The sequence below is a fragment of the Theropithecus gelada genome, chromosome 15 (assembly GCF_003255815.1).
Source record: "Theropithecus gelada isolate Dixy chromosome 15, Tgel_1.0, whole genome shotgun sequence".
NCBI lineage: Eukaryota > Metazoa > Chordata > Mammalia > Primates > Cercopithecidae > Theropithecus > Theropithecus gelada.
In genome coordinates this window covers 31576786-31603281 of record NC_037683.1, presented here as the reverse complement: position 1 = coordinate 31603281, position 26496 = coordinate 31576786, and the positions used below count along the sequence as shown (strand labels likewise).

The following is a 26496-nucleotide window of genomic DNA, read 5'->3' as shown; positions in this document are numbered from 1 at the left end:
AAAAAAAAAAAAAAAAAAAAAAAAAAAAAAAAAAGAAAAGCCAAAAAACTCAAACTAAACAAAAACAAAAAAACTCCCCAACTCTCAATTCTGAGGGTTGAATCAATTTCCTTATGCAACTCAGGAATGCAGCACATTTCTAATGCAAATTAAAAACTCATCGAAAGACTGCTTCACAGCACAAAACTTCCTTTATAAATACACAACGTACCTTAAGATTAAATCCAAATTTTCCATCTTCATCTGGTGTGATACGGATCAAGACTAAGTAGCCGTCACCATTATCATTCTGGAAAACGTTTGAAAGTGGTCATTTACATCACATTTCTCTCCAGCAGTTGGTGATAAGATATTTTCATTTAGTCAGAGCTACTCAGCTGCCCACAAGGGGTCTGGAAGCCCTGGCCGGGTGGGTCACCCGGCTGCCTGCGCTCGCTCACCTTGTCACAGTAGTACTGGCTGGTATCCTCGGTGGAGCCCCCTTTGGTCACCCTGTGGAAGTCATCTAAGAACTGCTGATCAACGCCATCAGGTGAGCAGGAGCCTGGAGCATTTGAAGACGGAGACACGGAACTGGATGACTTCTGCGTCCGGTAGCTTTGTGCTGGATTGTTCTCAGATAGACTCCTTCATCATGGGGAATGAGGAGACATTAATAACTGGGTTACTGTTTTATTAGAGCAAACACTGCTGACTGTAGGGGCCTGGCACCTGGGGGCTATATGTTTCCCTGGAGCCTCAGCTGCACGGGTTGTCAGCAGGATTTGAGTACACTCAGGGCGCACTGACCACCCCTGCCCACATCTGGCCTAGACATTGTCACGTGGTTTTGGGGAAAAGGGATAGGAGGCAGGGTGGATCTGGAAACTGCTGAAAACTCTGCTCCCTTCCCTGCTGCTTTAGAAGGGTGAAAGGGAGATGTGTCCAGCTACTCTGGTGGTTTCATTACTGAACCAGGCTCTGCCAGGCAAGCTCATGCAGATGCACGGCTCATCCCTTCTGAAAGCTTTTTTCCTTCTGTCTAATTTCTGCGGATGGTTCTGCTTCATAGGACTCTTGCCTCCTCAAAGGAAACGGGACTGTTGTTGATGTGCATTCAGGAGAATTTATATTATTCCTAGTTGGCATGATTTGCCTGTGACATCCATGAACTGCCACGCTGAGATGTTTCATTTTCCTCTATCTAACATAGTTTCTTCTGTATTGTGGAGCTGCAGTGTTCAGTATGGTAGCCACTAGTCACATGTGGCTACTCAAATTTAAATAAGTTAAGACAAGAAACCAGCCACACCTCACAGGCTCACTAGCCACACGTGGCCAGTGGCTCCTATATGAGACAGTGCAGTGAGAGAACATTCCACCACGGCAGGAAGTCCTGCTGGACAGCGCTGTCTGAGAGAGTTACAGATGATGAGAACTGAACAGACCTTTGTGGTCATTTGTTCTAACTCCCAGTTCACAGGTGAAGAAACTGAGGTCAGGAGGGGCTGAGTAACTCGCCCAGGGTCACGGGGCTTTCTCCTCACTTAGCAGACAGAAGCCTGACCGATGTGCGTCCTGAGCCTTTCTTCCCTCTCCAGGCCATGCAGAGCCCACTCCCAAGACCCCCATTTCTAACCCCTCAGGGTCACAGGGATTAACCAACCCTGCTGTCACTGTAGAGGACAGGACCCTTGAGTCTCTGCATCACCCACACCAGCCCCTTCTGGAGTCACAGGCCCAGCACAGATACCTTACAGGGCTGATGAATGTGGGGCTCTCCTACATTCTAAGACTCTGCCCCACCCTAACCTCATCCAAAGTGAAGTGAGGGGAGAAGCGCAGAGACCAACTTATTCAGTGAAACCCAGACAAAAGACAGCTGCTACCACCTCTTTCTTGACCTTTATTTCAATCCCTTATCCATGGATTTTTCATAAAATTGGTGATTCTCTTTCTCCTAGTGAGTTTATACGAGCTTAATTTAAATATAAAATCTGTATCATATTCACACAGAATGATTCATAATCACAATCTATTTGAATAAAATATTCAGTGACAGACCAATGGAGAAACACAGCTATACGTAGGACAAGAGTCTGGCCTTATGGTGTCCAAGTGGCTGGTTGGGGGTAGGGTGTTATGAATGGTAAGACATTTCAGAGAGAGAATGTTTTGGAATTGAAGTTGTACACAAGTTTTCAGATTGAAAAAGAATGACTTTCAATGATGTCAAAGTGAGTTTTAAAAAATTCCCCCCAAATACGGCATTTTTGCTAGGTTTCACTTTTTACAAGAGCATCACCTAGTGGCAGAAAGGGCAACTGCTTGGCAGTTACAAAACAAGTTAAAAGGGTATTTCCAGTTCTCGTTCTGTCTGTCTCTGTCTCTGCCTCTGTCTCTCTCTCCCTCCCCACACCCCCCGATCCATTTTTTTTTCTTTTGAGACAGGGTAATGCTCTGTTGCCCAGGCTGGGTGCCGTTTCGTGACCACAGCTCACTGCAGCCTTGATCTCCTGACTCAAGAGATCTTCCTATCTTGGTCTCTTGAGTAGCTGGGACCACAGGCATCCACCATGTCCAACTAACTTTGATTTTTTTTTTTTTTTTTGAGATGGAGTCTCACTCTGTCACCAGGCTGGAATGCAGTGGTGCAATCTCAGCTCACTGCAACCTCCACCTCCCGGGTTCAAGTGATTCTCCAGCCTCAGCCTCCTGAGTAACTGGGACTATAGGTGCCCACCACCACGCTCGGCTAATTTTTTATATTTTCAGTAGAGACGGGGTTTTACCATGTTGGCCAGGATGGTCTCAATCTCTTGACCTCGTGATCCACCCGCCTTGGCCTCCCAAAGTGCTGGGATTACAGGCGTGAGCCATGGTGCCTGGCCTTTTAAAAACTGTTTGTAGACACAGGGTCTCACTATGTTGCCTAGGCTGGTCTAGAACTCCTGGTCTCAAGCAATCCTCCTGCACTGGCCTCCCTAACTGCTGGGATTACAGGTGTGAGCCACCATCCCCAGCCCTATTTTTCTTTCTTGATTTAAAACTCAATGGTCTGTCTAAACCAGCCATGGTATTAAATGACAACAGTACTACTACTATTACTACTGCTGCCAGTACTAATACTATATTCCAAGTCATTTTATGCCCCAACCTATTTTTCTTTTTCTTTTTTGAGATAGAGTCTCACTCTGTCGCTCAAGCTGGAGTGCAGTGGCGCAGTCTCGGCTCACTGCAAACTCCACTCCTGGGTTCACGCCATTCTCCTGCCTCAGCCTCCTGTGTAGCTGGGACTACAGGCGCCCACCACCATGCCTGGATAATTTTTTTTTTTTTTTTGTATTTTTTGTATTTTTAGTAGAGACAGGGTTTCGCCATGTTAGTCAGAATGGTCTCGATCTCCTGACCTCATGATCTGCCTGCCTCGGCCTCCCAAAGTGCTGGGATTACAGGCGTGAGCCACCGCACCTGGCCTGCCCTAACCTATTTTCTAAGCAGGGTTGGAGGGGTTACTGTCAGTCATTTATTTCAACAAATGGCTGATTTTTGGCCTGCTCAACTGTATACACAGGTGCTCTGCAGGGCGTGGTGATGTTCTGTTCAGTGTGCAAGATGGACAGACAGACAAGGAAGAGGACATCAAATGAAGAGATGCAATGAGTATGTGGCAGCTGGCCACAGCACAGGGTGGCCAGGGGTGAAGGCACCAAAGCCCTAGCATCTCCTCTGTCGCTGGGGAGAATGCAGTGTGGCTGAGGAGCGCAGGGGAGCCGCCCCATCACAAGTGGAGTGAAGAAAGGGACAGGATGAGGGATGCAAGAAGACGGTGAGGGTGGGATGGAGCCAATGACTAGCGGGAGGAAGGAGCAGGAGAGGTTTGTCCCTGAGGCAGGATGAGGGGACACTGTGGAGGAGCCAGTGTGGGACTGACCACACCCTGGTTCTTGGGGAGAAAGGGGCAGAGACAGAGAAATGTGAGACACAGACTCACCATCAGTCAAACAAGTATTCACCCTCCAGAAAACACATGCTTCCGAACTGTAAAGGCAGCAGGCATCAGAAAGAAACACACCCATGAAAGAAACACTCCCCGAGAAGCTCTCCTGAAACCATGGAGAATTACAAAGACCTCCCCAGCCCCCGCCTGTGAAAGGGGGCAAAGTCCTGCTCTCAGATTGCAGTGTGAAGGAACAGGGGCCCTGTTTTGGGAGCTTCTCAAGGTCAGGAGACCCTCGTGCTCTTTCTGTTCCTCTCCTAGTGCCCGGAACACAGGACCAGGCACACAGGGAGTGCTCAACTGAAATGCTGAGTGAATGAAGAATAAAACTTCTTGGCAAGGTACCAAGAGGATCGCCCGAGGTGACTGGGTGAGTTACACTAAAAGAGCAAGGAATTTACTCAGAAATCTGGAAGCTCAGGTGCAAAGAGAAGGCGGGTTAAATGGTTCTCAGCATCTGCAAGATCAGAGCTTCTGAGAATGTGCTGTGCACACAAATCAGCTGGGGTCCTGCTGAATGCAGAGTATGATTCGGCCGGCCTGTGTGGGTCTGAGATTCTGCATTCCGACCAGCTCTCAGGTGCTGCAGCTGCTGGCCTATGGCCACAGCTGGAATAGCATGGCGCTAGAGGAACGCATACCAGTTCCCCCAGAGGGCAGTTTCTTCTGAATAAAATTCCTGGAGAAATGTCCCACATGGCTCCTTACATAAGGGTCCTTGAGTGACAGAAAGAAGACTGTCTTCCCATACACATTGTTATGACATGGAGACAGTCTCCACAGGAAACAGCTCATCTGGGGCTGTAATAAATGCCAAGGGCACAAGATCAAAGTGGCAGAAGGGACATGGTTCAGGTATGGTGCTTTCTGAGCTCGCAATCTCTTTCCTGCTGGAACAACAGATCATGAATCTGACTAGGCTTTCCCTACAGATATCAGACACCTATTGGCAAGAAAGCACTTGCTAAACCTCAGTCAATTCATCCCTGAATCCTCTGAGGGGAATTTCTCATTGACAGATGTCCTGCAGCGGCACCTACCACATAGTCCTGCTCACAGTTGACAGTTACGAAACTTGTCAAAGTAAATATGTTTGAGTTCTTGGGGTACAGATAAATATGGTGTGATGTTGCTCATGTGATATGGACACATGATGTGGAAGTGGCAGAGGGGGCATTCCATTGTGAAAACTTAGGAGTTTGTATCCCGGGGTCCCATCCAGTTTCATCTAACCATTTGTCCGTCCATCCGTCCGTCCGTCCGTCCGTCCGTCCGTCCGTCCATCTATCCATCCACCCACCCACCCATCCATCCATCCACCCACCCACCCATCCATCCACCATCCATCCAGTCATTGAATGTCTATTAAATGCCAAATACCCATGTCAGATTTTAAGGAAGGAGAGGTGAATAGGGCACTATCCCTACCCTCAAAGAATTCATTGTCCACAGGAGAAGAAATACAATTAACCAAGTAATAATATTATCATGCTACAGTGGAGATGCTCAGATGTCTAGCGTACTGTATGAGGCCAGGAGAGGCTTCCTGGATCAGGTGCACTTGAGCTTGAGTTTGAAAGATGAATTAATAGGAGACTGAACAGGTAGTTAAGTGGGAAAAAGAGGGCATTCTGGCAAAACATTGATAATAACAAACAAACAAAAGCAGCAGCACAGGTAAAGGCAGGAAATGTTGAAAAAGCAGATAAAAGGTATTTAAACAGGGAGTGACATTCTTGGATGTGTATTTCAGAATGATAAATTTGCTATTCTTGTGAAGCATGGTGTGGAAGGAGGTGACACCAAAGACGGGGACGGTTTGGACACGACTGAGCTAGACTGTGCAAGAGATGATGGTGGCTGCACGGGGGCAGTGCAGTGGGGATGGCAGAGGAATCAAACACAAGAGATGTCTGGGAGGTAGAATCAACAAGATGAGAAATGGCATAAGGACAGTGAAAGAAAAGGAGGAGTGAGGGATGACTGATGTTTCCAATAGGTGCAAACCAGGTAGTATTGAAACAATGGCCTCTCCTTACCAAAACACAGGAACAGCCATGAGCTGGACACCAACATGAATAGCTGAGACTGGATCATGCTAGGTTTCAGGTATTTTAGACGTGCACATGCAAGTGGGCCCAAATAAGAAGGCAAGGTTCACGGAAAAGGGACATAAACACTCTGAACAAAATCCTGTCCCTGCCTGGTGTCCTCTGAGAGGGACATGTAGAATGGTATGCAGATCCTTCCTCCACATTCAGATCTGGTGCCACCCTCTAGAAGGGCTCACCTGCACTTGGAGAATGGTGGTTACGAGGGTGATGGGTGGAAAGTGACTACACTGGAATTGTCTAGCTGAAGGAACAGTAACCAAGGCTGGCAGGTGGAACTGGGAACAGACACCATCTGTGTTGTCCTGAGAGTTCAAGGCAGGAAGCTTGACGCTGGGTCAGTGTCAAGGAGGCTTCCAGTACAGCTTGGGAAGAACGGTGGGCACCTGGGTTGTCTAATGACAGAGCACACTGCTGCACTATAAGGGACTCTCCGTTGCTGGCAGGGGGCTCAGTCCTGGGGGGACCCACAGTAGCGTTGGGGGAATTCCTACACTGCCGCCAAAGCTGAAGAAGGGGAATCCCCTAGGCTCCCTCCAGTGAACAGAAGTTTTTATTTTTATTTTTGAGACAAGGTCTCACTCCAATGCCAAACTTGGAGTGCAGTGGTGCGACCACAGCTCACTGCAGCCTCGACCTCCCGGGCTCAAATGTTTCTCTCACCTCAGCCTCCCGAGTAGCAAGGACAACAGGCAGACAACATTGTGCCCAGCTAATTTTTGTATGTTTCGTAGAAATGGGGTTTTGCCATGTTGCCCAGGCTGGTTTTGAACTCTTGGGATCAAGCAATTTGCCCAGTATGACCTCCCGAAGTATTGGGATTAGAGGCGTGAGCCACTACGCCTGGCCGGCACGGAATTTTTGAAATAAAAAGCCATGGCTGCCCCACATCCCATGGAAGAAGGCAGGCTCTAAGGAAAGAGTCAAACAAACAGCAAAAAGTTATGCAGGCATGAAGCCCCATCCACTCGGAGGGTGTCATGCTGGTGACCCATTGAGACAACTATGATAAAACAGCAACCGGAAAGTTTCTCTAGTACAACTCTGAACTCCTCTACAAAGTGTTTCCCCCAGTTTCTGTTCTGCATGTCTCTTTCTTCAGGGAACATCCTCTCCCTTTCATCTCGGTGGAGACTGGTAGGTTTTTCATTTCTGCCATGAAGGAAACTTACTTCTCTGCAGAATTTGGTCTTCACTCGGAAGCAGGGAAAGGAACGCACAATGGCTGATAGAACCTTGGGAGCAACAAAAGAGTGCAGCCTACTTGGGCACAAAGCAAACTGCCAAGGATTCGTAACTATAATCATCAACTTTGCTGTGCTGCTATAAATATGGAACAAACCAGCAAGTGACTCATCCGCTAAGATGGCACTCAGGCAGCCTGAGCTGCGCCACTCTGGGTTTACAGCCAAATCTAACCGCTCTTTTTCTTTCTTTCTCTCTTTCTTCTCTTTTAAACGAGTACGGAACATCACACTTAATTCTTCTTCTTAAAAGGAACCCTCCTCGCTGTCTGTGGTATTATTCATCTGATTTCTCTGACAGAATGCTTCTTTTTGCCTCTTAACACAAATCTGCTGTATAAAACATGTCAAACATTTCTTAAACATTTTGCAAATACTCACAGAAACGAACGAACAGGTTTTTTCCTCTCACCAAGTACAGACCAGTCTGTACTTCTTACCTGGGGCAATGGGGGTCCCCAGACCCTCAGGGGGGGGCAGCCTCCTCTGAAGACCCAGCAAGAAGTGGCTTCCCACCAGCAGGAAGAGCTCTCCTACCTAACAGAGGTGGCAGGGGCTGCTTTTCTAGCTGCTCACCCCACTTGCAGAGGACAGTCACTAACTTGACCGCCTGACATGTCTATTGTCAGTACACCTGGCAAAACCCTGCAAGGAAGCCTACCTTTGAACCACCGTTATTTGCTATTCTTAACATTTAGGTGCAAGGTAAGAAGTGCCCCAAGATGACACATTTTACAAGGTCTCAAGAAGGGGTTTCAAGAAGAATCACTGTGCAATGTGCAGGAATGAGCAGGGCCAGAAATCACTTACATCAAACAGTGCTTGAGGGAGTGAATTTTAAATCTTATTTAATTTTAATGAACTGAAATGTAAATAGTCCTATGGAGCTGGTGGCTCCTATATTGGACTATAAAGGTCTAGATGCTCCGTGATGGGACTGCAGACCACAGGAGGAAAATCTGATGTAGGACACATACTGTTCCCTAAGCCCCACTTCTCCTTTCACCAAAGCGACAGAGCCCTGGAGTGTGGCAGCGCAGGCTGATAATGTGCTATTTGCCCAGCTGGCCTGGAGGCTCCTGAAACAACTTCTCTAATTTGCTCTGGCGTTCCCCTCAATGACCAGCCAAGGATGTAGAAAGGGTACCCCTGGACTCGGGAATGAATGCAAGCCCTCTAAAGCATCCACATGTCATTGGACAGAATGCATCCCTCCCCACCTGGCACTGATTGCATGAAGACACAGAGGGTGCTGGGCTGTGAGGGCGCAGCTGGGTGAGTGGTGTGGAGCACCCAGACTGCAAGCAAGGTGATGATTCCAAACCTACTCCCACATGAATTGTTTGAAAAACGCACTTTTCACTTGTAGATATTCTAGGAGTTCACTCCCCTTTAAATGAATGATGCAATAAACGTGTTAGTCTAGATGCGTGCTGCTGGCAACACTTTCTGCAATGATGGGAATGGGCTGTATCTGTGCTGTCCAAGATGGAGGCCACCACTCCTGTGTGGTTGTCAAGCACTTCAAAGGAGGCTCATGTGACTGAGGAACTGAATGCTTACATTTTTATTATTTTAATTAATTTAAATCTGAATAGACACCTGCGGCTGGTGGATGCTGTACTGGACAGCAAAGGTCTAGATGCTGTAAAATTCTGTGATGGGACTGCAAACCACCGCAGGAAGCTCTGACGTGGCAGGCTTGAGTGGGTTTCCCAGAACCCTCGAACAGTTCCCTAAACCGTTTTCTCCTTTTGCCAAAGCCACAGAGCCCCACTGCAGACTCAATACGGCTCTAGTCACACATGCCTGCACTCCTGCCTTGTATTTATAGATGTGCTTGTGATTTGAAAAGCTACAAAGTCACACAAAGGAACTCACAATCATCCACTGTAGCCCTGACAAAGGGGCAGCAGGCTGCAAGTTGGAACAAGAGATAGTAACCATTTAGCAAAAGCATCATCCAGGCTCAGGTCACAAGGAAAGAATGAACACAGGGATTATTTAACCAGAGGTGTTAAGAACACAGATAAACTGGAAACCATGTTTGCTCTGGGCAAGGACAGAAGAGAGGTAGCAGCCTCACACATAAATGGGAAGGAGATTTGCAATTTACCTGCGAATGCCTGGAGTACAATCAGAATGCATTTGATGCTTTCAGCCTACTAGCTACAGTGGTGAAAAACGTATAGATTGACTAAAGTGCCTGCTTGCTAATCCTCGGCTGTTAGGGGGGCATTATCTTTCTGTATTTTAGACTTAGTATGAGGCTTAACAGAATAGATGCCCGATGACTATGGTTGACTTCCTAACAGTTGATCCTTTACTATCATGCTTTAACCTAATTTATAATCTATGCCTTCCCTACTTAAAAAAATGATTTGCGAGTTTACCCCAAAATGTACAGATATGTAACTATGAATCCATTAAAATTAGACAAAAAAAAAAAAAAGACCTATATAACAAAGGCAAAGGAGGAAGGGAAAGTACTACATAAGAAATCTGGGCTGAGGAAAGTTAATACAATGAGCCTAATGTGCAGCTCCGAACTCCCTGGTAACCAAGGCAAAAAGGGAAACAAATGGGTTAAATGTATCCTATTGAAAAACAAAAGCACTCAACCTGTCTTTCAGGACAGACATTTTTTCTGGCCTTGAGCTATGAGGGAACTCTGTCACATGGCGGGAGGCGGGGGAAAGGCGGGGCGGGGGGTGGGGGGGAAGTAGGACATAAAAATTCAACAAAAATTTGTAAAAGAAAATTAGAGATATTCTAACATGTTTGTTTCTTTATACTAACTATTAATTGAAAACAAAACCCCTCAGAACCCTGTTGTTCAGAGAAGGTTTTTAGAAGCAAGCATATTTCCAATGATTTGAAATCATGTGATGGTAAAACTTTATTAATCTAGAAAAATCAGAGTTAACATGTCCCTAGAGTCTGTACCTGTAGAATACGGAATGATTTAAACAGGGCTTTGCTCGTGAGCTGGAGAGGAGACTAATTCAAGAGACTAACATGTACTTAGTGAGTAGAAAGTCTTTGTTACGGACAAAAAGAAGTACAAGCTGTAGACCCCAGGCACACAGACTGTCTTCCGGGTGAAAAGGTAGAGTCTGATTTATGTTCTTATCTTGGCAGAGGGCACCCTTGGGAGCTGGCTGCAGGCACCAGCTCTTGGTTCCTCTCAAATGGCAATCTGGACCCGAGCAAATTCTGCAACAGCCAAAAAGCAGATACCCAGAAATAAAAAAACACAAGTTTCTTACTCTTGGTGCAGGCTTCGGTTCTGAGAAACTTCAGAATCGCTGTCTTGGGGGGCCAGAGAGCCCTTGTACGTGTAAAACACATCTTCCGTTTCCGTGATGTAAGTCATTTCATTTGCAAGGTTATCTGCAGAAGAGTGGCGTGGCTTTCGAATTTCGTGCCGGAGCCGAGGACTTCGCCTGGGTGGGAAAAACATTGAGTGCAAAGTGTTCAAAGCAAATTCCACTTAAAAATTTAATTAAGACACCAGTGAACCTCGTGTCCTGACCTTTCTAAGGATGCCTTCCTTGGCGGAGGCTGACATTCAGAGCCCGTTAACTCATTACTACCCCAGCAGAAGGCACCAAGGGTGACACCAGTCCCTGACGCTCTCAGTCAAGTGGTGGCTCCCAGAACAGTAGCCTCAGCTGTATAAACAGGCAGAATTAGATGGGCTTATGCCCTTTGGGAAGTGACGGGTATTGACTTAAGGGTAAGTTATTCTTCCAGGAGGACTCAAGCTCTCAAGACATAAATAGGCCATAAGGACTACTATTCAGAGATTTCTTCTGATTAATTTGAACAATGCAAACAAAAGGTTTAGAAGCCAAACTACATTTCTCAGCAAAACTCCAACCTTATTGCAGCGACATCCCTTCATATGAATTTCACTTGATCCAAGAGAAAATGTTTGCTTTTTAAGATATATCCCTTATTAAACTCGTTTATATGCATTAGATGGGCATATAAACACTGGCCTGTCCTCCAGCAGCGGCAGTAGGCATGTGACCTTGGGCAAGGCACGTCACCTCTCTGGGCCTTGGCTATACTTACCTGCTCCTGAGAATGAATCCAATGAGGCCGTGTTCTCAGGGCATCCAGCGTGGCACCTGGGCGTCAGCTCCTGCAGCGGGGGATCCCAGGCTGCCGAGCTTTCTAAGTTCTATTTTCCCTCACAGTTTTTCCATCTTCCCTTTCTTTGTTAGCCATTTCTCCTCAGGACTGTCAGGGCCTCCATGATTTGCAATCCCCCTGGGCCTGGATAATCAATAATGCTGTGTCCAAAGCAGAAGTAAAAAGGCTCTTGTGACTCCTCAGGAGAGGACCTATAAATAACTACAAGAGCTCCAGGCCACGAGTGTGGCAACATCTAACCCCGCTGTTCCCCTGGATCCCGTCCTGGGCTCTCTGGGCCCCTGGCATTGCTGCCAGTGGGATTTTCAGACAAATTAAGCTGCTGTATGATAGCATAAATTTACCTCTTTAGAATGAGGTATCTAAATGTTGGAAACCAAGAAGCAAATCTATTCAGTTATGTCCTGATTTCTAACACTAAATACTGTCATTGTCCCTTCCCAGAGCATTAGGCTCCCAGTGAAGAGTCCTTCCCTAGCAGGCCCAGCACAGCATCTCTTCTGTCTGCCTGTCTCCCAGTTTCTCTTAGGCTTAGCAGATCCTGGCTCAGGTATGTACAGCCACACTCTTACTCCAGAGTGGAGCTGGGGGCAATGTTTCCTTGCTAGGTTTCCCCTTCTGGCCCCTAGCCTTTTTGGAGGCATTCACAAAAATGGTGTGATGTCTTTGGGGACCATTATAATAAGATAATGATAATTCCACCTGACTCTTTTAAAAGCTTACTACGTACTCGTATATTATTATTTCATTTGCGGTAGTTTTTATAAACTTTTTAAGAGATGGGGAAACTGAGGCTACAGAGGTAAAGAGACTTGTTAATGAACAGAAGGGCCAAAACCTGAGTTTAGGTCTTTCGGCTACAAACCCAGTGCCCTGACCACCTATTTCCTTTTAAGCTGAGCTCATTCTTTTAAGTTGGCTGGCTACTTCCTGATGTGCATTTGCTTCTGCTGCTGAAGGTCATACATCCTTACATCATTTACATCACATACCTGCATTAGTTTTTCCCAACGTTTATTTTGTGGGATATTAATGGAAAACATGAATTAAGTAAAGTCAACCATACTTCTTTATCACAGGACATCTCAGAGTGTTTAATATGCTAATGTATGCTGTGATTCCAAAGGAGGCCTTTCAGCAGGCTAGAGTTTCCCAAATTATTTAGATCTAGTAAGTGTTTTAAAAAGAGCATCTCAGCATTATACACGATGGAAAACATTTAGCTACACTTGTGTACTTCATGAAAACAGTTACTTCTGCCAAGAGCCTAAAATGCAAATGTAAACTCTGATTGTAGGTCATCTATCTTTAGGACTTTATAAGTTGAGTTTTTATTTTTAAAAGAGATAAAGTGTCTACTGTTGGGTAGTACAAAAAAAAAGGAGGACATACCAGTTGGGAGTAATGGGAGGGGAACGAGAAGGCAGACTCTTGGTTTCTAAGTGCTCCACTGATAAGGATCTCCGCATGGCTGGGTTCCACACCATCCCGCCAATCACCTTTTTGCAATATTGGTTATTTACCGACCTGAAAAACCAGATGCAGGTTCACTTTCTACACTGACATGTTCAACAGGAAAGAAATTACTGCATGTGTGAAACAGTCTACACATGCTTCTTGTCTGACGGATGGCAGGTTAGCGCCAAGGTTATGGGGAGTAGAGGGAGACAGCTCAAAAGCGATTCCTGTCTGTCCTGGAATTTCCTTATGTGATTTCTTTTCTTCTGGTGAAAATCCTTTCTTGTCCTCACTACTCAAGCAACAAAGCTGTTTCCAGAATATAACCAAACCTAACCAGATTAGAAGGAATTCCAGGATCACACAGAAATACAGCTCAAGTGATTTCAAGGAATTCTTATTTTATTCACACTGGCCTAAGTAAAAATATTAACCACCTTTTCAGGTGCTCTTCATCATCCTAGCCGGCAGGAGCTGTCACCATAAATCACTGGTAACTCTTCAAGAGAGAAACTGAATATGTGCTTAGAAAGTAGCTTCAAGCTGGGCACAGTGGTTCATGCCTGTAATCCCAGTATTTTGGGAGGCTGAGGTGGGTGGATCACTTGAGGTCAGGAGTTCAAGACCAGCCTGGCCAACATGGCAAAACCCTATCTCTACTAAAAATACAAAAATTAGTCAGGTGTAGAGGCGCATGCCTGTAATTCCAGCTACCTGGGAGGCTGAGGCATGAGAACCCCTTGAATCCCCAAGACAGGCTGCAGTGAGCAAAGATCGCACTACTGCACTCCAGTCTGGGAAACAGAGTAAGACTGTCTCAAAAAAAAAAAAAAAAAAAAAAAAAAAAAAAGGAAATACAGTTCCAAGCTATGTTCTTTGAAATGTGCTACCCTGAAGGTTACTTTTGAATTTTATTTATACCTAGAGAATTTAAATCTTAGCGATCTAGACCCCTCAGAGAATGAATTATTTGAGAGAATAAAGCATGAAGCCTGTCACCCTTTAAAGGGACAACTTTGGTTCTGGCATCTCTAAATTTTAAACTAGGTTTTAATGTCTTATGAAAACATTCTACGTATTTCCTTGTGGCGTGACATCAACCAACCAACAAAACAAAACAGAACAAAGAACAAACAAAAGAACGTAAACAATATGAAACGCCCTGTAGCACATCATGTACTAATTCACATTAAGAAATGCTGTTGTCACCCTGACCAAATGCTCACAACAGCATCACTGGGAGACTCTTTCCTCTGAGGCAGGCCTACATCAGAAACCACACTGCCAGTGATGAAGAGCGCAGGATCAAAACAAGGGGAGCAAGCTGCCCGACTCCAAGGTTTAATGTGTCATGGGTTATTAATAGGGACTCTGAAAAAAAAGTGTTCCATTGTCCTATAAGCTTGGAAAATAACCCAACAAATTTCTTTTTATGTGGAACCTTTCAGAAAGCCCGATAAGCAGATGTGTAGCTGTATCTCTAGGGGCTGGGCAAGTCATGTGACCCTTCTAAGCCTCAGTTTCCTCATCTGTAAAATGGAGGTAATGAGACTTGAAATTCACCAGTATGTTGAAGCTGGCACAGGTAGTAAAAGAACTGCTGACTTGTCCTCCCAAGCCATCCTCCCAACCCAAATGATCCCCTGTGGCAGATTAAAGATGACTGAAGTTCTTTGAGTCTTGCATCTGGGTTGGCTTGTGACTGCTTTCAGCAACAGAGTCGCTGTGCCAGTGCCAGGTCTCACCCTTAAGAAGCTGAATGGTTCTGCCTTTGGCTCCTGGAACCCTGAGTGTCCATGTAAGAAATTCAACTACCCTTCTGGAGCATCCAGATGGGGATGCTAAGGAGTCCAGGTGAGTCCAGCCTTCCAACCATTCCATCCAGACACCAGGTATGCAAGAAAAGTTATCTTGGATCCTCTGGCCACATTCACTGAGAAATCCCAATCTATACCACACAGAGTAGAAGAGGCATCTAGCCAAGCCCTTCTGGGATTCCTGACTCACAAAATCATGAGATATAATAGAATGGGTGTTGCTTTCAGCCACCAAAATAGGGGTATTTTCTTGTGCCACAATACAAGACCAGAACCCAGCCCTGCTGGCATTGGATGCATGCAGATGACAAAGCTTTGCAGATGAAGAAATAGAAGCAACAAATTAAAGCTCAAGTGACAGAGGCAGGATTTGAACCCAGGCAGCTCAGCAACAGAGGGCATGCTTTCAATTGCCTCCCCATTCCTTCTCTCATCTGGCCTGAGGATCAGGTCCAATCTAAGTCAATGATATAACCCAATAAGTTATTTTCATGGCTTGTTCAACAGTAGAGCTACTGAATGTATAAAAATACTAAACAGTATTATAAGAGCTAAAAACTTAATATATTTGCTCTTGGTTCATCAGAAGCTGAGAGAGAGCATTTAGCACCATAAATAATATCACTGATACTAAAAAAAAGTTAGCTACTTATTCAGTCTACAAGTTCCTTAATGATTATCAATGTATTAGGAAAGTAACTGGAACAGTCTGATACAGTTCCACATATCAGATAGATAATGGCTCAGACATGGGTCTCATTTTTAGTAATAGCCACATCAACAACAAATCACGAAAACAATTTTGAAAAACCAACAAATGATTTAGAAATTATGGCTGGGCACGGTGGCTCACGCCTGTTGTCCCAGCACTTTGGGAGGCCGAGGCAGGCGAACCACCTGAGGTCAGGAGTTCAAGACCAGCCTGCCTAATGTGGTGAAACCCCATCTCTACCAAAAATGCAAAAATCAGCTGGGCATGGTGGTGGGCACCTGTAATTCCAGCTACTTGGGAGGCTGAGGTAGGAGAATTCCTTGAACCCAGGAGACAGGTTGCAGTGAGCTGAGATCATGCCACTGTACTCCAGCCTGGGCGACAGAGTGAGACTGTCTCAAAAAAAAAAAAAAAAAAAACAACAAGTAAGAATAGGCTGGGCACAGTGGCTCATGCCTGTAATCCCAGAACTTTGGGAGGCCGAGGTGGGTGGATCACCTGAGGTCAGGAGTTCGAGACCAGGCTGGTCAACATGGTGAAACCCTGTCTCTACTAAAAGTACAAAAATCAGCCAGGCGTGGTGGTGTGCTCCTGTAATCCTAGCTACTTGGGAGGCTGAGGCAAAAGAATCGCTTGAACCCGGGAGGTGGAGGTTGCAGGGAGCCAAGATGGCACCACTGCACTCCAGCCTGGGTGACAGAGTAAGACTCCATTTCAAAAAAAAAAAGAAAAAAGAAATTATAAGAATAAATTGATAATTTATGCTACCTCTTATACTTAGAGGGTAGTCTTAGAGCAAAGAAAACAAAAATACAAACTGCATGGTTATTTCATTTAGAGAATAAATTTATCGTAATTAAAATTTTTAAATGTATGTATGAATTATATATATAAATTTATATCCATTTCTTTTACTGTACTAGACATTTTATTTAGAGACTAAATTTTAATCTAAATTAGAATTTAAAAATGTATGTATTATATATATTTATACATAAATATCTATAAATTTACATCCATTTCTTTTCCTGTACTAGTCATTAAATATTTTGAATATCATTCCTGTGGATAATAGTACCTATCTCATAGGAGAGTTGTAAGAGTCAAATATAATTATGTGCTCAGCACAAAGTAAATGCCCAGTAATTATCAACTGTGATTACTACTGTTATTTTGTAATTATTATAGGCAACATATCCCAAAGTCACCTGACTCTGGAAATGTTTTTCTATTCCTTCATTCATTTTTATAGAGCATCTTATGGAATTAATGTTCTGTGGGAGAGGCTGGCTTGGTGGCATCAGGCTGGGATAGCCCAATATGCTGGCACCAGGAGACACACAGAGCCACTGCTCCATTTCCTTTATTATGTCATATTGCAGGGTACAGCTGCCATCTGACTGCTTGGAAGTGCTGAGTTCATAGAGTTGAGGGGAGAGAAACAAACGCTGGGAACACGAGATGTCCCTCAGACACTGCTGACCCCAGAAGACTTTTAGTCATGGTTCAGAGACCCAATGCCTGGGGCCCCTGGGCTATAGGTTTCCTCCTCTGCCCAATAATGTCCTCTATTCACTGGTGAACAGGATGCATTTACATCTCAGCCTAGTGTGGATACAGTCTTTACAGCACACTCACTTTTTGGTGTTCCGAGAGCCCATAGTCCAGTACTGAGACAGAACATTCTTTTCCTGAGGTAGTAGCTTCTTTGCCTGAAAGAATGTATGGTGCTCAACACAGGATTTCCACAAGTTTTTGCAAGATCGGTAATTCAGCATGTTGAAGGCCACAATATGTTCCCTGGATTCAGCCTGGGAGGAAAAACAGTCAAGATTTCACCCACACAGACATAGGAGCAGGGACTTGCAAGCATTTAACCCACATTGGTGAAATGAGGTAAGATGCAACAGACAGCAGAAAACTGGTTTCAAAATGCCTTGGCCACAAACCAGTGTTACCGGAATATTCAAGAGCATGATTTGTTAACCGTCTTTATGAATATGGTAATAGAGATGACCAGGATCTATTCTTTGTCATCATCTGTGCTCCTCCACGAATGCTTTTATTTCAAATCTGTTTACATTTCTAGGCTGGATGTATTTGGAGCAACCAGATAAAAATCGTCTGATACACTCCTTTTAAATTTTAGCTCTGGGAACATCTCTCTCCTGAAGGAATACTCTTTCATCTATCAGACAACAGCAAATTTATAACATTTTGGGTTTTTCTCTATTTGCTTTCCACAAAGCACAGAGTTGAATCCAGTGCTCATATATAATAATCATTTTAATAATTTGCTTTGCCTGCATTCTGCATGAGTTTAGGTTTTCTGTTTTCATGTTCAATTGCCATCTTATGCATTTTTGTGCCACCCTGAATCTTGCACTGGGGGGGCCAGGAGACCCAGATTCCAGTCCTAGTTGCTCTGAGCTTTTGTGTCCTCGTTCCTAAGAGTTCACTGCTCTGTGAGGTCATTTTAAGCACATATTACCTTTGAAAAATTGGGAAATGGACACAGTGACAGTAAGTGAAAATCATGCAGCATAAAAAGATGGAGTGTAGTGTTGTGGAAAGACCAGGTGTCTCGGATTCGTAATGATCTGGTTCAAATTCCAGCTCCCCCGACTCACTAGCTGTGGGAGCCTCAGTTTCCTCACCTCTAAGTTCCACATCTCTGTATGGATGAGCAAATGGACAGTGCCACGGACTTTGCTTATGAGATATGCACACCTACCAAGCCATCGTGCAGTTTCAACACATCATGGGAGGGAACTGACCTTGCTGACATTCGCTGCTACTTTGCAGTGGGCTCTCTGCCAGGTGCTCTGACCAATGCTTTTATTAAATCTTCACAATTCCCTAAGAAGTGGGCATTATAGCATTTCTGGAAACAAGGTAACTTGGGCTAGGGAACGTTAAGTAACCTGTCTAGCTGGTAAGTGGAAGAGCCAGAATCTGAAACCACTGTCTCTGACTCCAAAACAAGCTAAGCAGAATTATACAGACAATCACTGGGTCCTGTAGACTCTGGCCCCACAATGGCATGCTCTTTCTTCTCTGTTATATACATGGCAAACTGCCTTCAACCCTTAAAGAACTAAAAGCAGAAGTGACTTAAAAACACAAGTGGGGCAAAGTGGTGCATGTTTCTAGTCCCAGCTACTTGGGAGGCTGAGGCAGGAGGATCCTCTGAGCCCAGTTTGGGCAACACAGCGAGACCCTGTCTCTAACCACACACATACATACGCACAAAACAAAGCAAGCACAGACATAACTACTCACCTGTTTCTGTCGCTGATGTATAAAGAACTTTTTCCTTTTGAAAGAAATTTTGAGAATGTTCACCCTTCAAAAAATAAAACAAAACACAAACAAAGCACATCAGGGATCGGCCAGGTTGAAGCTGATGCCTCTCAATGCATGTCCTTTATTCCATGATCCCAGTGAGTGGGGGCTCTTGGCTGCCTAGAGTTTACTTCTCTGTAGAAATGATGGCAGCCCCATTGCCGCAGGCTAACACCAAGTAGCTGACTGAAGCTGAGCACTGCATAAGGGCCACTGGATTATGATGTAGCTTTTAAATAACAAGAAACATGGGCCATGCGCTCTCTTTGCTATAAGCTGCTTTTGTGGCATTGCAGCTCTGCGTGAGCTGGTATATACATGGGGAAGACAGCTGAGAGCAGCATGGAGCAGCTGAAAGAGGACAGACCTGGTCCGAACCCCAGCTCTATTACTTAACAGCCACGTGTCAAGTAGCCTACTTAACATTTGCAAGATAACAGAATTTAGTCACCATTAACTGAACATTTTTTATATACTAGGCTGCTACTAAGAGCTTTATAAACATCCCCTCAGTGAAGCCCTGCAACAATCCTGAAAAGTACATATTGCTATACCCAGTTTTCAGATGAGGAAACTGAGGCTCAGAGACATCACCAAAGTGCTCAAGATCACTCAACTAGAAATTCCTGGAGCCAAGACCTGCACCCAGGTCTCAGCTGACTCTGAAGCCTGTGCTCCTAAGCTCTCCACTGTGAAGTCTTCCCAACAGTGGTGAAAACTCTGCCCTTCTCAGAGAGCGGCCCTGTGAGGATTTAAGCAGAGTAGGAATGTCAAGTCCCTACCTTGACACACAGTAGGCCTGCAATGCTTGTTCCTTTAATTAAAAACATAACTTTTAAAATAAATTTACAGTTGACCCTTGATCAACAAAGGTTTGAACTATGTGGGGTCCACTATCTGGGGGACTCTTTTTAACCAAACATGGACAGAAAATGCAGTATTTGCAGGATGCGAAACCCACATATACAAAGGGCTGGCTTTTCATATACACGAGTTCTGCGAAGCCAAGTGTGTGACAAGTCTGTGCAGATTTTGGTAACTATAAGTGGTCTTGGAACCCCAAGTACACCAAGGGTTGACTATCATTCATTTATGAAAAACTTCTGCAATCCATACAAAGGGTGCATATTTCCCTGCTGGAATCTTCACTTCTGAAATACTTTTGGGGAAATGAAGGAATTTTACTATTTTCTAGGATCATATAAAGACCTTGGTAGAGCATTCTAGAATGGAGAGGCTGTGTAGGTAAAAAGAAAGTTGAACTATTCATGGGACATTCCCCCAGAAGGATCAGCAATATACCTCTATTACATATGAAATATTACCTAATACACATCTATTTTCAACAATCTGTTGGTAGATGTAACTGTGAAGTAAATTTTTTTGGGTGACTGCAGGTTAACAGTCTAAGGATAAGAAGGGTGTTTGGGCTCACCCCTTTTAGAGATACTCTTTCTAGTGTGTGTTACTGCTCTGCCATCTCCCTGAAGTCTGGGGAGTCTCCTCACGATTCTTCTCTGCCAATTGGCAGATGCAAAAATTCCTGTTCTGCAGAACGAGTCGGAAGAACCAACTCCCTTTTGAGTTCTCACATTGCTTTGTCTGGCCCATGGGAATCTGTGGACCTCTTACTCCCCCCAACCTTGGCTTCATATACAGGGGTAGGAGGGCCTGGCAGGCCTCCTATGGTTCCTAGGGCTCCAGCTCAGCATCCCTTTCCCATGCTGACCCCAATTTCCCAACCTGACAGCTCTCTCCCTGAGCTGTCAAATCTCATTATGTACAGACATGAACTCTCTCGTTTCCAGGCTTGGGGCCTCAGGGGGGCTCCCTACTGCCCTTCACTCATTCATAAGAAAAACACACACACACACACACACACACACACACACACACACACTGAGAGCCTAGGATGTACAAAGTCCTATGGCAGGTCCTGGGGACAGAGGGAAGAAGACATGGAGCCACTGCCATCCAGAGGCTTATAATCCAGTGAGGGAGACAGGTACCACATAAAGAATGATGCATAGAAGTAAATCACTGTAACTATGAGCACTGCAAGCACTGCATGCAGGAATGCCTAGAGTCTCATAAGAGCACTAAGAACTGAGCCTGTAGACTTCTATGGCCTGTGAAGCCCTCCATGACCTGGCCCCTCTCCTGCCGCTCCCCAGGCCCATGGCCAGCTCCAGCCTGGCCTGCCCCAGCTACTCCTAACTCACTAGCTGGGTTCTCTCTCGTCTCTGGACCTATATACCCTGCCCCTTCTTCTCTAGAATTTTCCTTGGGCCAAAGCTCAGCTGGTATTTGGATCCTGGTGAGTGCCCTTCCCTGCATGCTCAGGGCCCTTCTTATGTCCTGCCCCTCTTGGGCATTTGCCCATGCACCTCCCTTGTCACCCTGGGGTCACCATCTGGTGCTGGCCTCCCCGCTGGTCTCTGAGGTTTGCACTGGAGGCAGGGGCCAGGCCTTGACAGGAGATGGCTTGATGTTGAAGGCTGAGGGAGGCTTCAGCAGATCTGTGGGTGAGCCCAGGGGTTGAAGAGTCCCTGCAGGCTCTGCCGAAAAGGTTTCTGTTCACAAACCTGCTTCTCCTGACCAAGTCTCCCACTTCTCTCTCCTGCAGTGACCCTGTGGGACTCACATCTGCTCCACAATGTGAGGGTCCAGCCCTTGTCTGTGGGCCCTTAGGAGGTTTGGCCACAGTTAAGCTGGACCCAGGGGGCTTTAGGCCCGTGGCACCTGGAGGAAGCCCCCAGCATCGGAGGGGCTCGGTGCAGAAAAATGACCCCTGTGCCCACTGTGCCCTCTGCTTAGCCTGATCTTAGTCCTGAGCGGGCCAGAGAGCTGCCTGGGCACACCCCAGCCCACCAAGCAGGCTGTAGTTTCTTGCTTCCTCTGAGGGGCTTCTCACAGAGAGGAGGTGAATGACCGATGGAGAGAAGGCCTTGCTATCTGTTACACTGATTTTTGTGTCAAACTGAACAGGGCTGTCATAGTTTTTGGTTTTGGAAAATAGATATATTGAAACTTAACTGAACAGCGTCTACAAGTATGTATCCTACTTAAGCGTTTTCCTACAAGTACCATTTTTAGTGTTGAAAAAAAAGTCCAGGCTCTGGAGCTGGACTCTGATGTGAGTTTCAACTACTCTGATTATTAGCTGTGTGACTCTGGACAGGTTCTTACTTAACTTCTTTGTACCTCTGTTTCCTCCTCTGTGAAAATGGGGATAATAACCTATATAGGCCTATTTCCAGTTTAAAGGAGATAAATCAAAGAAAACACACAGTAACAGGACTTAGACACAGTAAGCATGCAATAAGAATTACTGCTATTAATAATTTTGTTATATATTATATAATTACATATTTATGTGTAATATATATTATTGTTATATATAATAGAGTATATAACAATGGAGTATTATATTATTAACTCATTAATATTATATATATTATTACATAATACTCCATAATTATACTTAAGTTACTTACAGGTTTTTTTCCTGTTATAAATAATGCTGTGATGAACATCTTTGTGTTTCAGGTAATGAAATTCTATGTTCCCAAGCTGGGGAGCAGATTTAGACGTCAAAGGTCAAACTCTGTGTGGCACATACCTGGCACCAAATCTTCTCTTATCCCCATTTTCTAACTTCCTTCCTTGCTGCCACTGTTTTGCCAAAACTCCATGTTTCTTCCCCGTTTGTCCTTTTCCATCTGCATCTCCTGCCATCTGCGGGACTCACTCTCCTCTACCTTCCTGGCGATGCGTGCTATGCCCATTCCTTGTACCATCATGCTATCATTATGTAGATGGTATTATTTTGGTGGTGTTTCCCCTAAGAAAGCTCCCTGTTGCCTGGCACATTAAACTCAAACTTCTCTCCAAAATTCAGTTCCACTCACGAGTAATGCGGGACAGGCTGGCCTACAGGTCTCTTCCCACCAGGCCTGTGAGCTCTCAGAGGGCAAGCACTCAGTTGTACATGTCTTTGGGTTCCTTTAGAGTTTAGAACAGAGCTGGACACTTGGTAAAGGTCCAATTAATAACCGAGGATCAGAACTGAAACTATGGCTTCTGCCCAGAGAAAGCTCTTCTCTGAATTCTGACCAATGCACTACCCGGAAAAAATTCCTTAATGCCAAGGCCTGCCTATGCCATTTTATCTACCAGGTTTCCAGAGTATCCCAAACCACAGGGTGAGTTGGGGGAGAGGAATGCTAATGAAAACCAAACTCAAATTTTCCTAAGTACTAAATCTGGATCAAATTTAGAGGTGAGAGGTTAAAACTCGGGGGGGTGGGGTGGGAAATCTCTACCCTGTCTCTAGAAATAAACGTTTAGAACGGGAGGTAACATTACTTTTGTTTGGCATATTTTTAAAGCATGATTCAGAAAATAATGAGAACTGTTTGCACTTACCAAGGATAGAAACTTGTGCAAATGTATTTTCGGTACACAGCAATGCCCGCGGAAGCAATTCCAATCATTAGGTCTAAATTGTGCAGATCCTGTAAAAAGGAAGATCTCAGATCCACAGAGTGTTACAGTCATGCTTATGCCCTCTGGTGACTTTAAAGCACCCACGCTGTTATAAATAGTAATACATTTAGGTTCCAAACGGGAAAATGCTCTGAAAACAGGCAAAAAGCCCCACTTAACAGATACTTAAGATCCAAGCACTAAGTACTAAATTCTTCTAAAATGAACACAGCCTGTCAAGCAACATGTGGGTGCCACTGGTCTAGAAAGTTACCAAATAAGCCCACTCATTCCATGGAATCATTTAAATGAACACTCAAGCTTTAAATTTTCAACAATCAGCACTAAATCAGAAAGGCCTCGCCCCTTTGCAAAGCTTTTTACAAATCTCAATTTCCATTACTGTAAAGGCTTTAGCTATTACGAAATGATGATGAAAATGTTTAAGTTTAGAACTGCTGATTCTAAATCTACTTAAGAAATAAATGCTGGCTGGGTGAGGTGGCTCACGCCTATAATCCCAGCACTTTATGAGGCCAAGGAGGGTGGATCCCTTGAGCCCAGGAGTTTGAGGCCAACCTGGGCAACACGGCGAAACCCTGTCTCTACAAAACAACACAAAAAATTAGCTGGGTGTGGTAGCACATGCCTGTAGTCCCAGCTACTCAGGAGGCTGAGGTGGGAGGACTGCTTGAGCCTGCAAAGCTAAGGCTGCAGTGAGCCATGATTGTGCCACCATGCTCCAGCCTAGGCAGCAGAGGGAGACCCTGTTTAAGAAAAAAAAAAAAAAGTTGCTTCTAAATCCAATGTATCCAACATTTATACAAGCCTAAGTGCTGGGCATTGCTGTGGACAGTGAGGATACAGAAGACACAGCCACTACAAGCTGTTTTAAATCTGTTTGAGAACAAGGTGAGTACAAATAAAATTTAGAAACAAAATAGTTCCTCTTCTTGAGTCATTTACTTTCTTGTTTTCCCAATCAGATACTTGGTTTTTGTTTGTTTGGCTTTTCTCTGAGAGATAGTGTTTCGCTTTGATGCCCAGGCTAGAGGGCGGTGGTGCAAACATGGCTCACTGCAGCCTCAACCTCCTGGGCTCAAGTGATCCTCCAGCCTTAGCTTCCCAAGTAGCTGGGACTACAGGCATGTGCCACCACGCCCAGCTAATTTTTTATTTTTTGTAGAGATGGGGTCACATTATGCTGCCTAGGCTGGTCTTGAACTCCTGGGCTTAAGGATCTTCCTGCCTTGGCCTCCCAAAATGCTGGGATTAAAGGCGTGAGCCACTGTGCCTGGCCCAGATACTAGTAATTATAAAGAAAGGGCACAGTTTGAGTCAGTTACAACTGAGTGTGAACCTTCAGTCTGGCACCTACTAGCTGTATTATTTTGGGCTCCTGAGACTCAGTTTTTCTTCTTGTACAATAAAGATGATAGAACCCACCTCAAAGGGCCGAAATGAGAGAAGATAAAAACCTAGAAGGGGGCTTGGCATGTGGAGCTTCTAGAAGAGAGTTCGGCATGTGGAAGGCATAAGAAACGTCCATTCCCCTTTGCCGTGGGACAGATCATTTGTGAACCGCAATGTGAACATGGATTTAGAGAAACTGGACAAACGAAACAGTGCTGATATGGTAGAAAGTCCAGAGAGTACTCACTTTCAATACCCAACAGAAATCACACGCTTACAACAAAACCAAATTTGACTGATGAAGGATAGAATTGCATGTAAATGTGATACTTGAGATCACAACAGAGGGAGTATGAAGCAGGTGTGACAGAACAAATTAGCAAAGGAAATCAAAATTGAGTGAACAAGGAAATAAATGAATGGTTTGGGTGGGCCAAAGACCAGGTCTCCAATCTCCTAATCCTGTGGTCTTTCAGCATGCACCTCAACCCCTCCAGCACAGTTACTGTCCACTCAACTCCCAGGCCCAACCCCACATTTCCCAGCTCCCCTTGCAGAGGGCAGAGCCCGGTGACTAGTTCTGGCCACTGTGCTCTGAGCAGGAGGAATGTATGTCTCTTTTGGGCTGAAGCATTTAAGAGCTGGTGTGTAACCCTGCAGCTTCCTGTTCCCTTGTGACAAACATGGAGGCCACATGGGAAGACAGCCATGACATGGAAGCAGCCTCGACTGCCGAGTGATTGCAGTGGATGGGGTCGGGGGCTGCCCTAGAAGATTCCTGGACTCAATGCAAGCTTTGAATTACTGAAAGATAAACCTTGTGATATGAAGCTATGGAGATTTAGGGGTTTCTAGTTCATGTAGAACAGCCTAGCATGACCAAACCCCCTCTGATACCTTGGGGGTCTTAGCTACGCAGGTATCATCTGGCCTCACAGCCCTTGAGGGTCATTTCACTGACAGTTCTTGGGGTGGGAGAGCACAGCTCAACTCAGGCAGATATGAAGTCCTACTTCACCAACAACTAAAGTTCTCTGAAACATTCTATCTAAGATAAAATATTATTTGCAAATGGAATAAAAATGAATGGTCAAGTCCCAAAGCTGGTATTTTGTAAGATCATTTTCCTTCCTTATTTCCTATATCACAATTTGCCTAACTCACAGGACTGTAAAGGGACCAAAGTGAAACAAAAATAAAGTGTTTCTATAAACTATGAAAATACATAGATTTAAAATTTGATCATTTACTCAATCTCTATGAGCCTCAGTTTTCTCGTCTATAAAACAGGGATAACTAGAATGTCGATTTCACAAGGTTTCTATGATCCCATATGAGAGACCTTATGGTCTCATATGAAAGCATCTAGATAAAGGCTAGTATTTAGTAGGTGCTCAATTAATATTTGCTTCCTTTTGGATATGATATGGGCCAATCAGGTAGAAAACGTATGTCACTGCTGAAAGGTCAGATGCTAATTAGACAGTGAGGGGTCATGTGCTGAAGCTACAACTTGTGTGCTGTGTGACCTCGGTGAAGTCTCTCAGTATCAGTTTCTCCATCTGTAAAATGGGGTTAATGATAATACACAGAACTCATGGTATTACTGCAGGAAATAATTCACTGGTGCATAGAAATTGCTTGGCAGATGACAGATGTTAGTAAATCCTGTTAAAACAGCCACAACTAATTTCAAATATTTATTGATTTTCACAATCAAACCACCATAATCTTTAAAAAAAAAAAAAAAAACTATCATATTTGAGTA

At 44.7% G+C, this 26496-nt stretch overlaps 1 protein-coding gene across 2 annotated transcripts in view; it reads right to left on the bottom strand.

Moving 5' to 3' along the window:
* PTPN3 (protein tyrosine phosphatase, non-receptor type 3) overlaps positions 1-26496 on the bottom strand; it is a 120151-nt gene that overhangs the window by 32105 nt on the left and 61550 nt on the right. Inside the window, exons 10-16 of one of the 2 annotated variants that reach the window (XM_025360110.1) lie at positions 23256-23344; positions 18765-18828; positions 17121-17293; positions 12888-13022; positions 10604-10780; positions 441-627; positions 212-289 (exon numbers count right to left, since the gene is read on the bottom strand). In XM_025360110.1, the coding sequence (XP_025215895.1) occupies positions 212-289; positions 441-627; positions 10604-10780; positions 12888-13022; positions 17121-17293; positions 18765-18828; positions 23256-23344 (903 nt within the window). The remainder of the gene's footprint in view (positions 1-211; positions 290-440; positions 628-10603; positions 10781-12887; positions 13023-17120; positions 17294-18764; positions 18829-23255; positions 23345-26496) is intronic. The other variant, XM_025360111.1, reaches the window with a different exon arrangement.